The 13,964-nt window shown below is 35.3% G+C and overlaps 1 protein-coding gene and 1 non-coding gene across 2 annotated transcripts in view; both read left to right on the forward strand.

Moving 5' to 3' along the window:
• CALCRL (calcitonin receptor like receptor) overlaps positions 1-9,762 on the forward strand; it is a 41,391-nt gene extending 31,629 nt beyond the window's left edge. Inside the window, exons 12-14 of the mRNA XM_006147848.3 lie at positions 1,059-1,277; positions 1,710-1,751; positions 7,270-9,762. Of these exons, the coding sequence (XP_006147910.1) occupies positions 1,059-1,277; positions 1,710-1,751; positions 7,270-7,485 (477 nt within the window). The 3' untranslated portion in view covers positions 7,486-9,762. The remainder of the gene's footprint in view (positions 1-1,058; positions 1,278-1,709; positions 1,752-7,269) is intronic.
• Positions 6,984-7,055, forward strand: TRNAE-UUC (transfer RNA glutamic acid (anticodon UUC)). The gene has a single exon. It is a non-coding gene; the product is annotated as a tRNA-Glu (tRNA).
• Positions 9,763-13,964: the final 4,202 nt, after the last annotated feature.

Raw genomic sequence — 13,964 nt, forward strand, 5'->3', positions numbered from 1 at the left:
ACTCTGCTTTCCGACTCACATTTCATTTTTGAAGATTCATTTCCCTTTCAAAGGGAATGTTCTCCTTTGGGAAAAGTTGTTAAGACACAGTAAATGACAAATATACGATTGCAGGGAGTAATTAATGGAAAGCTCTACAAGATCCCAAATGATTTTAGCTCTAGGATGATCTAAGTGGAGTACAGCTGGTTCAAGTGTCTGACTCCATCTCCTCAAAAGGATAAAGAAGACTACATTAATATTTTGGAAAGTTATTGTAAAGATTATTATTACAACAAGAAGTAAGAATTTGTGTTACAGAAATAAACATAAGAAGGATAAACCAAAAAGATGAAAATACTTATTATGGTATAAAATACATTTGGGAAGTGTATCGTATGGACACAGAAAACCAGCAATGCTTTAAAAACTAGCATTTGGGGCCTGGTGGTGGTGTAGTGGTTAAGGTGACTCGTTCCCACACGGCCAGCCACCCCTGACTAGCAGTTTGAAAAGCATGTCGGGTGCATGTGTGCATCCAGAATCCCAAGAGGAGAATGGAGAAGGGATTGTGGTGTCACCCTGCTCCCAGCAGGGATCTGGGGGTGGTGATTTCTCACTTTCCCTCTATTTCTCTCCAGCAAGCACAGATGCTCCCTTAGCATATTAAAGCAAAACAAAATACAAAAAAGGAAAATTCTAGAATTTGTTATAAATAATTATTTTCTTTGACCTACAAATGTTCAAAACTTTTAGCTTTTGACCAAGAGAAAAATTCAAAAAATTGTGTGAGAAAATGAGCTGAGAAAAATACTCAAATATTTCTCTGAATATAACCCAGCAATTCCAGCCTAATTTTACTTTTCTAAAGCTTACATTTATTAAAATTGATGTACTTATTAAATAAGTAAATTACAATTTAAGAAATACAAATGTGTGTGTGAGGCAACTATACATTTTTATAGAATATGCTGTTGTATGTTTAAATATGGTAGATTTATAAAATTAGAATCCTTCAATAATGCTTCTTAATACTAAGTATGAAATGATTTTCACGTGCCATCTTATTTTCTTTTTAGGTGAATCTTTTTTTCCTCTTAAATATTGTACGTGTTCTCATCACCAAATTAAAAGTTACCCACCAAGCGGAATCCAATCTCTACATGAAAGCTGTGAGAGCCACCCTTATCCTGGTGCCATTGCTTGGCATTGAATTTGTGCTGCTTCCATGGCGACCTGAAGGAAGAATTGCGGAGGAGGTTTTTGACTACATCATGCACATCCTTATGCACTATCAGGTATGGCATTCTTTTCTTTTTTTTTGGGGGGGGGGAGATTTTCACTATAGGGCGCGTGCGTTCGCCAGACAGAGAGAGACATAGACACAGAAAGCAAGAAATCACCCCCCAGGGGAGATGGTCACGCCACAATCCCTTCTCCTCCTTTCTCCTCTCTGGATCTCGGGCACGCACGCACACGTGCCCGGCGTGAGTTTTAAGCCACCGGGTCCGGGACGGAAACCGCGGTTGACTACGTGGGAGTCCAGCGACATAGCCATTACGCTAACTGCTGGTTCCCCAGGTATGGCATTCTTGACATTAAGAAGGCAACTTGAGAATTTCGGCATTAAATTGATGTATAGCTTTGGTTTTATTATTGACTGTTTATGCAACAGGTTAGTTATGTATCTTTTTCATTTGGATTCTGATCTTTTTTTTTTTTTTTAACAGGGTCTTTTGGTCTCTACAATTTTCTGCTTCTTTAATGGAGAGGTATGCTAATTAAATTTATTCTTTTTACTCTTTTACATTTTCAGTATATTTTTCATTTAAAATGAGGTAGAATTATAAACTCCCCTACAGACACTGTTTCAATTTCAATTTCTTTTCTTTTTTATTTTTTTTGAGAGGATTTTGCTACAGGGCATGTGCACTCGCCAGAAAGACAGAGAGAGACAGAGAGATAGAAAGCAAGAAACCATCCCCCAGGGGAGATGGCCACACTGCAATCCCTTCTCTTCCATTCTTCTCTTGGTATTTTGGGCACGCACACACACGCACCCAGTGTAAATTTAAGCCACTGGCTGACCCTCAGTCAGCTACATGGGAGCTCAGCAACATAGCCATTACGCTCAATTTCTTTTTTCATCAGGTTGGGGGCACAGCCTATCTTTGCATACGTGCAACTCGCTTCATGAAAGCTCAGATTGACTTGGGGATCAAGGCAAGAGAAAAATCAGTCTGACTCTAAAATATTCCATGAGTAATTTTTATTCATATAATTTTTTTTTTTCTTTTTGTGGAGAGGTTTTTGCTATAGGACGCGTGCGCTCACCAGAAAGACAGAGAGAAACAGAGAGACAGAAAGCAAGAAATCACCCCGCAGCAGGGATGGCCACTCTGCAATCTCTTCTCCTCAATTCTCCTCTCTGGATCTTGGGCACGCAAGCACATGCACCCAGCATGAGTTTAAGCCACCAGGTCCGGGACTCGAACTGCAGTACACTACATGGGAGTTCAGTGACATAGCCATTATGCTAACTGCTGGTCCCTATTCATGTAACTTTGACTTACTTTTTGAAGCCTATTAAGTCTAGACTTTGTCCCACATACAATGCCAGACAATTGTTAACTTCATAGAGTACCCACTGTAATAGGAAACGGGATTGGCTCATTTTCTCCCTTTCTCTTTCATGCCTGCCCCACATGTGGCCTTTGGAAAGAGTTTTAAAGTGGATTCTAAAGGATTTTCAAAATTAAACTCTCGATTGTACAAGAAGGAGATGCAATGGCTTGAACAATTACAATAGAATGCTTTAATTTATAACATGGTAATGTGTCGTAGGATTATTTTTTACATTTTTATCCATACTCTTCCACTTGGGCAATTGCAAATATTTTAAACATCGGTGCCATATTTCTCATGCATATTAATCTTGTAATAGCTCAGTAGTTCGAACTATATTGACTGCGCTTTGCATGTTTTTAATCTAGTTTACAAATTTTAACCACTGGAAGGATTTCGACAAAATTTAGAAATACAGTTAGCAACAGAGTGAAATGTGGACACTTGATAACTGTGAAGGTTACTACAAAACTTCAGGTAGAGAACACATGGAACCATTGACATCTCTTTATTAGAATCATTCTTATAAAAAAAAATCAACACTGGTTATCAATTGTATTTATGAAACATACAATATCATTTTCCCTTGCTTGAGAAACATTCTCATTATCTTGATGTATAATAAAATTCAATGTTTAATTTTAAATAAAAATTAAGATATATTATTATTTCAAAGTATAGGTGTAAGTTATAATATACTTATTTATAAAACAGTATAAAACTGTCAAACACATTAAACTATATTTTATACTATTACTTATACTATTAAGTGGTACTTTATTTTTCTACTATACAGAGAACAAGAGTGACTGAAGTCAGTGAGAAGGATAGACAGAGAAAGCAATTAGAAAAAGAATTTGTTTTGATGATAAAATTCAAGTAGTATTTATTGTATACTTCTACAAATGTATTATTATGTTCAATTAATGAGATTATCCTATATGATGCCTATGTAGGATGTAACAATTAGATGAGAGTGATACAGATGACATATCAAAGAACATGCATGGAATATGAAATGCATAGTCTGTATCTACAAAAATTGGTTTTATTCCTAAATAGTCCTCCAGAACATTGCTATGTTACAAATTAAAGCATTCCATTCTAATTTTTCAAGCCAATGCATCTCCTTCCTGTACAATTTGTAAATATTCAAAGCATAATCACTAGTGAAATATTTTATAATGACAGTGTATAATAAACACAGAAATGCTACTTATTTCCTAACCCTACTTATTTGGAAGATGTTTAGAGCCTCCAGAAGTCATAGCTACAATTACTAATATTTTTTAAAAATTATTTTATTTAACTTTATTTACTTATTTTTAAAATTTGACCAGAGATGGACAGAGCAAGAGAGCGAGAAAGTGAGAAAGGAAGCTGCCAGGTCCAGGACTTGAGCCTCAGTCTTCCATGTGATGGTCCATCACCCTTAACCGCCAAGCCACATGCTGGCTTCCATGTCTACCATTATTAAAGAGAGATAAAAACAAGTTACAAGTGGGACCAGCAGTTAGCGTAATGGCTATGTCGCTGGACTCCCATGTAGTCGACCGTGGTTCGAGTCCTGGACCTGGTGGCTTAAAACTCACGCCTGGCGCATGTGCGTGTGTGCCCAAGATCTCGAGAGGAGAATGGAGGAGAAGGGATTGCGGTGTGACCATCCCCCCTGGGGGGTGATGATTTCTTGCATTCTGTCACTGTCTCTCTCTCTCTCTCTCTCTCTCTCTCTCTCGGTCTGGCGAGCGCACGTGCCCTATAGCAAAAAAACAAACAAACAAACAAAAAAAAAAACCCTCTCAAAAAAAAAAAAGAAAAAAGAAAAAAAAGAAAGTTAGAAGTCTCACAAGGATTAATGTAAGCTAAGGAATATAAACTTTTCATAACCATATTTTAACTTCAGTGTTGCTCAGTATATTATAGATTCATTATTAATACATGTCGTATCATTCATTTTCAAAAGTACACATACAAATGGAAATATTAATAATATTGGAATCAAAATCTCTTATTGGCTCTTTTATTTAGAGAAAGTGCCCAGAGAATATCTAAACTAATGCCAAACACTCCTGTTACATTCTATTTGTGTAAGCTGAAGAGATACAGAACTTTGATCTTCTGCCAGGTTCTAAAATTGAGAAAATTTTGGCAATGAAAATTATACTAATACAAAATCTTTGAGTCAGTTTGTTGCCAAATCCTTCAGTCCTTCACATCTCTACTATCTATCCACTTTTCTTTATCTCTAGAGATACAATCCCTGGTTGGATATGATTCATTTCTCATCTTAAGAAATACTATAATCTCTCCTTCTGGTGTCTTATTGCCTCTTTGCTTTCTAACTGTCATAACACAAAGAAACAGCTACCAGATGCATTTTGAATGATTTTAACTAAGTCATATACTTCTCAGCATCATTTGATCAGGCAGGGTTTCCTTCTTGCCGTTCACATGAGGTCAAATTGGCTTGCCTTTAGCTAAATGTCTGTATTTTTTTTTCTTTCCTCCTGCCTTTACTTACTTTTTAGTCAATATCTTCCTGTTAGTATTTTTCACTAGTTAAATAACTGTGACAAGGCCACTTTCATCTCACCCCTAGTCCACTCAGACAGACATGTGTACTATTAACATAAACTAGGAACTCTATTCATCAGAAGGGTGTACTTAATGTCTAAAGGTAGATTTTTTTTTTTTTTTTTGGAGAGATTTTCTCTATAGGGCACGTGGGCTCGCCAGACAGACAGAGAGGAACATTAGAGACAGAAAGCTAGAAATCATCCCCCAGAGGGGATGGTCACGCCACAATCCCTTCTCCTCCATTCTTCTCTCGGGATCTTGGGCATGCACACACACGCGCCTGCCGTTTTAAGCCACCGGGTCCGGGACGCGAACCGCAGTCGACTCCATGGGAATCCAGCGACATAGCCATTACGCTAACTGCTGGTTCCCAAAGGTAGATATTTTTATGACACAGACAAAAGATTTGCTGAAAGGCTAGGCTGGTGGCAGAGTTGGTAGCAAACCGAACTGCAGTGCTGGAAGCCAGATCCCTGAATGCAGATTCAGATCTCTTGATTGGTTTCAAAACACATTGGGCACACATGTCTGTGCCCAGGATCCCAAGAATGTGGAGAACTGAAGAAAGCGAATCTCTATGTGATTAGATACAGTAGAGGATGCTCTCTTTCTCTTTCTTGCTCTCTCTTCTGCTCATGTACTCTCGATCAAGAAATAAAATAAACATAAAAAAAATTGTTGGAAAAAACCATACCCACATTCTCTAACAAAAACGAGGCATGATTTTTATATAAAGTTCTATAGACTATTTTTAGTTGATGTAGATTGAGGGGAGGGGTATAGATTTGCTTTCTTATCAGGTGTTAACAGGCATACATAGTTGTAATGTTTATTTTAAACCTTTAGTCTTACTGCTCATATAATACTCATTCATAACACAATGAAAAACATAAATCTTAACTAACACTAAGTCAGCTTCCCTGCCAATGGAAATTTTCCTTGTTATCTTCCCGTTAAATTTTTCTCATTAAAAGTTTATTAAGAGCGGCCACTTTAATGTTCTGTTGAACAAGTGTGATACTGTATTAGAGGAAGCTGGTGAAAAATGTAACATCCTTACAGAGGATAATATAAACAAACAGAAGACTACAGGCCTGTGAGTCTTTAATTAGGTTTATTTTTAACGTTCGTCACTAAGATCCCACAGTTCAGGAAATTGGCTTTCCATGATTTTTGAGATGATTTAGTTGCAAGGAAGAAATAGGGTGATGACCCTAATCAGAGTAGATGTTTCAAAGGCAAACAGTCAGCTATTTCAAAAGTCTTTTGGCTTTAAGAAATAAATTTAAGCTTTCTTTTTTAAGACTATAAGTACTAGACTCTCGGTTAAGAAGATATTTATTCTTGTCAGCTTCTTTTCGATGTTTATGTAGAATCTTTTTATACAAACCTACATTCTGCATTTTTTGACCCAAGCTAGTTATATAGATTATGTGTATAGTGAGCCCAGCATTTGGTAACAGTGTGAGAATTCAATAAGTGTAAAAAAAATTAGGATTAAAAAAAAATTTCCATCAGAAATTTCCAAATAATTGGCCAAAAGTCATTTTTTGTTTTAAATCTTTGAATTCTTATTTAAAATTTCCAGTTGAATACAATTCTATTTGACCTTTGTTTTTGTTGTGGAAAATATTACATATGCAGATATTATTATTAAATTACCTTAACTTCAATATTTTATTTGGAGGACTTAGAAATGTATTACTATATCAAGAGTGAACAGAGTAGGCTAGTGGGGTGGTGCTTAAGGCAGCTAGATCCCACATAGCAAATGTGTGGCTAGAATTCCAGACCTGGACAGTTCCCATATGCTCTAGCGGTTAGGATTCCTGGTTTTCACCCAGGCGGCCCGGGTTCAACTCTCGGTATGGGAACAGATGAACAATTTGGGACCAGCAGTTAGCGTAATGGCTATGTTGCTGGACTCCCATGTAGTCAACTGTGGTTCGCGTCCTGGACCCAGTGGCTTAAAACTCATGCCGGGCACCTGTGCGTGTTTTTAACCAAACTTGCTTTATTGTTCTTCAAATGTAATATCTCAATTTCAATTAATGGATTGTTCCTGTTCTGTTTCTTTTTGATTGATAGGTTCAAGCAATTCTGAGAAGAAACTGGAATCAATATAAAATTCAATTTGGAAACAGCTTCTCTCACTCCGAGGCCCTTCGTAGTGCCTCATACACAGTGTCAACAATCAGTGATGTTCCAGGCTATAGTCATGACTATCCTAGTGAACACTTAAATGGAAAAAGCATCCATGACATTGAAAATGTTGTCCTGAAACCAGAAAAATTATATGATTGAAAACAGCGGGATTGTTGTCTGTTTTGTGCCACTCTTAACTCAAAGACTTGGATCCATGACTATACAAGTGACTATACTAAATGAATTGCTTGAATGCCATGAAGAAAACTTACACATGAAACCAATAATGGATTGATAAATGTTTATCGACAGCTTTATGTGGGGAGAAAATGCCCTAATTTGTAGTGTTTGCCAGTAAATACTCCCACGATGGCTGATTTCAAGCTACCAACCTGACATCTCTGAATGTGGAATTGGAAAAAAGGATTAAGACAATCGACTTGTGAATTGGTGTGAGTCAGCTTCTGCGTACACTGCATGAGTTCACAAATGAATAAGACTGTAAAAGTTCACATACACAGTGGGCATGATTCTATTATTGCCTAAAGAGACCTAACTAGGGCTAGCAACATGCAGAGAAAATGATCTTTTTGTTCATTTTTTAAATCTTTATTCCATCTTCATTAGTGCAATTGACTTTTCCCCCCAGAAAGTATTCTAGCTAGCCTTTTTGTAATTACCCTCTCAAATAGACCAGACAAAGATATAATTATCTCTGTTGGCTTATACTCTTTTCTCTAAGAATAGCAACTGAGCAGAATTGCTGTAAAGCTACTCATTTGCTAACGTATCAGTAATACCCAGGGAGGGAAGGCATTTCTGTTTTGGGACTTGGTGAACAGAATGGATCATTTGCATTCCTACTTCTGTATCACTAGGAAGACATCTCGGGCAATGCTATTTTTCTGTCTTACACAGGTGCGAGGGGAATCAGTTCCCCTGTATTTGTAAGTAGAAACTTTGCCCCTTCCATTTCTACTGTGTAGACAAATTAGCAATCATGTGACATGAAGGAAATCAATGAAGGATTTCTTATTTTCTTGGAAGATTGTAAAACAATTGTAGTGAAAAATGAGCTTGTAAATACTCTACTACTCTATGTTATAGTCTCAAATCAAATACATATGACCTAGATTTTTTTTAATGCAAATACATAACACAACAATGTAATGCATGTTAATAGCTGATACTGTGTTTGGGCTGATTTTATAATAAAATAGAGTCAGAATTCTATATTTGGTAAATATTTTAAAGACAACCAGATGTCAGTATTAGAAGTTTGTTTGAGAACTAAGAAAACAGAAACATCTATGCTAAGACATAAACTATTTATTTTAAAAACTCAAGGCCACTATTTTACTGAGTATATTACCTTTGGTGATACATACCTTAATAATAGGTGTACTTGACACATTTATCTTTTCATTCTGATGATGAAATCACATTTTAATCCAGAAATTATAAACAACTACTGTAATGAATGCCAGTCTGCTACCTTTATGGTTTTACTCATTAAAATATTACTTTACTGACTTTTATTATATGAAGATATATGACTTTAGAAATGTCCCAGATTGTTAAAGAAAAAAAAAAGCAGCTAGAGGAATACAATGTAAATCGTATGCTATGTATTAACATTTTAATAGATCTACTGTATCTGATCAAATAAAACAGTGAAAAACTTGAATATACCATTGAATAAGAATTGTTATTAATGGAATAATGAAATTTACAGAAAAAATTGCTTTGCTAATAAATTAAAATGGCATTGAAGTCGGATGCTATTTTTCACTGAACTCTCTGTAAACAAGAATGACAAATTAGTAAAAGTTAATTTTGGGAGAAGTCATTATATGCATGTGTTTTTAAAGTGTGCTAATCTGCTTAAAATGGGTTATATTAATGACTTATCATAAGTTGTGTCTTAAGCTGTAATAGAGTTCAGAATTCATTTAAAATTGCCAAGGAAAATGGCCTAAGTTAGTAAGAATTAACATATTAAATGTTCCAGTTAATATATTTATAATTAATAATGTCTCTATGCATGTAAGGGCATTATAAAGTTAGTTTCAGATTTATGAATTTTATAGCAAGCGGTCACTAAAAGGAACAAACGCTGTTACTAATTTTAATAAACTGAACTTTTAACTATTTATTATTCAGTCATACAGGTTGAAATTCATTGCTGACAGTGTTCAAATATCTCAATATTCTTTTAGACATACTGTTAGTCTCAACCATAAATGACAGGAAAATACTGAATTATCAGAGTGTTATCATTAAAATGCTATTGTAATTTTAAAGTTTTTTTAAAAATTCCATCATATTTAGTTCAGATTTCTTTTATTGTCATGGTTCATTTATTGTACAGTCTTCAGATGTGTCAGTCCATGATTAAGCAGTGTTAACTTTTTACCCATATATATTTAGTAGTAATATTTTTAAATATTAGACTCCCCTAAAGCTGAAGGGCTAATTAAAATCTTTGTGTCAACTTACAAAGTAAGTCTGATGCTGTTTATAGAAAACTACTTGTATGGTAAAAACTAACGTTGGGTATTTCTAGCTTTTTAAATGTATATTTGCTATTTTTTTCTGCAATTACTTGCAAAAGACTTTACTGTTCTTTTTTTTTTTTTTTTCTTTTCAGTTAGTGGGCCTGTGCACTCTCCAGAAGGAGAGAGAGAGAGACATAGGAGGGGGGAGAAAGCACCTCCTGTGGGGAATGGTCATGCCACAATGCCTTCTCCATTTCTCCTTCCTTTCAGGATTGTGGGCATGTCTGGCCACTGGGTCTGGGACTCAAATCACACAGTTAGCCATATGAACTCTAGTTCCTTTAACTACCAGGCCACAGGCTGGCTCTTGTTTTTAATTTTCTAAAAATTCAGATCTGTTATTTTTTTAAAGTTATTTCATAGTGCATTTATCCATAACATATTCATTCTGGAATTTAGTGTTTGTTCAAATGTAATCCAGTGTACATAGAATTAATGGTAGTTGTGCTGAATTTTTTGCTTATAAATGTTGTTTTTCAAATGTGAACTTCCTTTAATTTTTCTCTTTGTTTTCATCTGCTAATAAAAACTGCCAGTTATCTATAAAACATTCAAGTTATTCTGTTCAATTAAAATAACTCATGTTATACTTGCATATATATATATATATATATATATATATCCTTTTTGGTGGTATGAAAATATTAAAATTACTAGTTAAAGTTGACTTTTCAGTCATATTTACTGGAGTGATCAGTAATTTATAAAAATAAACTCTAGCCCTAGCCCATCGATTAGTGGGGTACTTCTTAAAATCAGTGAGTAGATCTATAGTATCCATCTATGGTCTTCAGTAAACTAGTAAATTAATTCAATACCAATAAAGAAAAAGTTACACATTTGTTTTTCAAGATAGAAAAATCCAAACAAGCTACAATTTATAAAAATTCCTTTCTATGCTTAAAAAAGGGGAAAGATGCCTCAAAATAGAAAAATGTTCAGTGATTCTTCTCCTATTTCTATTTCATTATGAAGTTTTCTATCAAATACAAAAAAAAAAAAAAGAAGGAAAACATTATTTAAAGGTAATGTTTTAAAAGCACATCATCATGGGACTGGCAAGTGGCATGGTTGTTAAGGGTGCCAGACTCCCATATGGGTGACTGCCTTTGAGTCCCAGATCTGGGGGCTCGCTTTCTCACTTACTCTCTCTCTTCCCCTCCTCTCTGGTCTAATTAAAATAAAAACTGCTAGTCTCATAAGATTTGACTTAATTATTTACATAGTTGCACAAGAGTGCTAATTGAGAATATAAAATAAACCTCCTTAAGTCTTAAGTCTGTTTCACTAACATAGGACTTTTTTTTTTTTTTTTTTTTTTTCCCTAAAATAGGATTTTTTTTTTTTTTTTTTTTTTTTTTACTAGAGGGCATGGAGGCTCCTAGCATGTGACAGAGAGAGGAGAGGAGAGCGTGCTTTCCCTGTGGGGAACAGTCATGCCACAATCCCTTCTTCATATCCTTCTTTTTGTTATTTTCAGCACACATGCACAAATACCTGGTGTGTTTCTTAAGCCACCAGACTGGGCTGTCGGCCAAATGCAATGCAGCTGCCTTAACATCCAGACCATGAAGCCATCTGCATGCTGCATTTTCATTCTTTTGACATTTTTATCTGTTTTGTTTTAGTTATATTTTCTTATTTATACTTCATTGTTGTATATATTTGTGGTGGACAACATAGATTTTCAAAGTATGCATGCAGTGTGGAAGAACTGAATCAAGGATTATACCATATACAACATTTTTGACAAAGTACACCACTCCTGATATATATATATATATATATATATATATACACACACACACAATATTTATCAATATTTGTTTTGTACACTCAGTGGTGGTCTACAGTTCCATAACCTATTTTTAATATATCATTGATATATACTTGGCATACAGTATAAATCATCCATTTGAAGTAGTTTTTGGTATATTAGCATAGTATATTTTATGTATTTATTATTTTGTGGTACTATTTTCACAATCAACTTTAATACATTTTTATGACTTCAAGAAGAAACAAGGTGTTTTTCAGCTGCCAATCCTCTACTGCTCATATCTTAGGGCTCCACCCCATCCCCAAGTACCACAAATCTACTTTCTGTCTCAATAGATCTCCGTGTTCCAGATTTCAGATGATTAGAATCATACATAGTATGTGATTATTTATTACTGACTTCTTTCTCTTACAATGTTTTCAAAGCTTATTCATTATAGTAAAGTCATTTCCCCCAAAAGGAGACAAAAATGTAATAAACCTGGAAGTGCCACATAATTCTGAGACAAACTTTTATATCAAAAACTTAAACAAAGGGATTCAGTAAGTTTGGTAGAAGGTATAAATACATTTTTTTAATTTAATGAACAATTCTGTACCAATTAAGAACTACTAGTCTAGAAGATGTTCGATTCAAATGTGAATGAAATAGGACTGTGGTCAACATTTAAAAAAAAAAAAATTTGCCAGAAGGTGCATGCATTTGTCAGAGAGTGACAGAGAGAGAGAGAGAGAGAGAGAGACAGAGAAAGTGAGAAAGCATCCCCCATGAGGAATGGTCATGCAGTACCCCTTCTCTTCCATTTCTTTCTCTTTTCAGATTGTGGGCATGAAAACACAGGAGTGCAGTGTGTTTCCCAAGCCTCAAGGTCCGAGAATTTAATTGCACAGTCAGCGACATTATATGCAGCCATCTTAACCACCATTCCACAAAATGACCCATCAACATTTTAAATGATAACTAAAATTATGACTAATAACATTTTATTGTTCTCTAATCTGATTAAGCAAAGCACTGCTGGGACAGTGATGATTATAGGAAAACTTGGCAGATTTTCATCAATGTTTCCTTCATTGCTTGAACATGCTGTGAAAATGGAATTGACTTCAAAAACTTGGAAATTTCTATTATGCATACAATTTATGGCATATTCATATTAATATATATGCACATATATGTATATATACATATTCATACACAGATATATATTGTACATATATATATATATATTCTTTTTTATTTGCCAGAGGACATGCGTACTCACCATAGAGAAAGACACACAGAAAGAAGGAGAGGGAGAAAGAACACCCTAGTAGAATATGATCAAATTGCAATCTCTTCTTCATTTCTCCATCCAGTCAGGATTGTTGATATGGCTATACAGACATATGGCATGTTATTCAAGCCACAGTTTCCAGGACTCAGCTGCACAGTGTGCCATGTGGAATCCAGATTGCTTAACCAGTCTGCCACAGAGCTGGCCTCATATTAATATTTTACCCCAAAAAATTATCCTGAGGAAGACTGGATGTCTCATCTAATTTGAAAACTTTTTCCATACAACTGATACACTACTAATACATCATGCGAAGCTAATTATTTCTAATATCTTTAATTGTCAGAGGACACATGCACTTACTAGAGAGAGAGAAAAGGGGAGAGAGAAAGCACTTCGGGTATAGTCATGCTGCCACCCCTTCCCCTCCACCTCTCCATCCTGTCAAGATTTGGGGTGTGTTCCCATACATATTTGGTGTATTTTTCAAGTTACCAGGGCCTGAATTTGAATAGCAATTGGCCATGTGAGATCTGTCTTCCTTAACCACGAGGTCACGAGCCTGGATCCTCTAGCATTTTTTTATTAGGTGAAAACAAGGGTCTTTGAAATTTTTAGGGACCTCTGGAAATTATCACTAATAATTTTGGGTGAACAATATGTTCTAAAATTTTATTTTGCTTTTTCTATATATGTGTGTGTGTGTGTGTGTGTGTGTGTGTGTGTGTATGTGTATATATATATATATATATATATATATATATTTGGAAAGATATGAATAAAAAACACCTAACCAAAAAATTGGACAAATATATCTATTGGGTCATCAGAAAAGTCATGACACATTTTTGCTGCAGTCTCAGCAGGACTTTCCTCCTGAGATCAGCCCCATCCCCTCACACTCTGGGTTTGCCTTTCCAACATGGAGCCCTCCAGCCACAGCTGCAAGGTGCATTCTGCAACTTAAGCCTCTTCACTAATCATATCTCCTTAATTTATCTCCAGCTCATAAGAGGCTGAAAGG

This window comes from Tupaia chinensis, unplaced genomic scaffold (genome assembly GCF_000334495.1).
Source record: "Tupaia chinensis unplaced genomic scaffold, TupChi_1.0 Scaffold000225_1, whole genome shotgun sequence".
Classification (NCBI taxonomy): domain Eukaryota; kingdom Metazoa; phylum Chordata; class Mammalia; order Scandentia; family Tupaiidae; genus Tupaia; species Tupaia belangeri.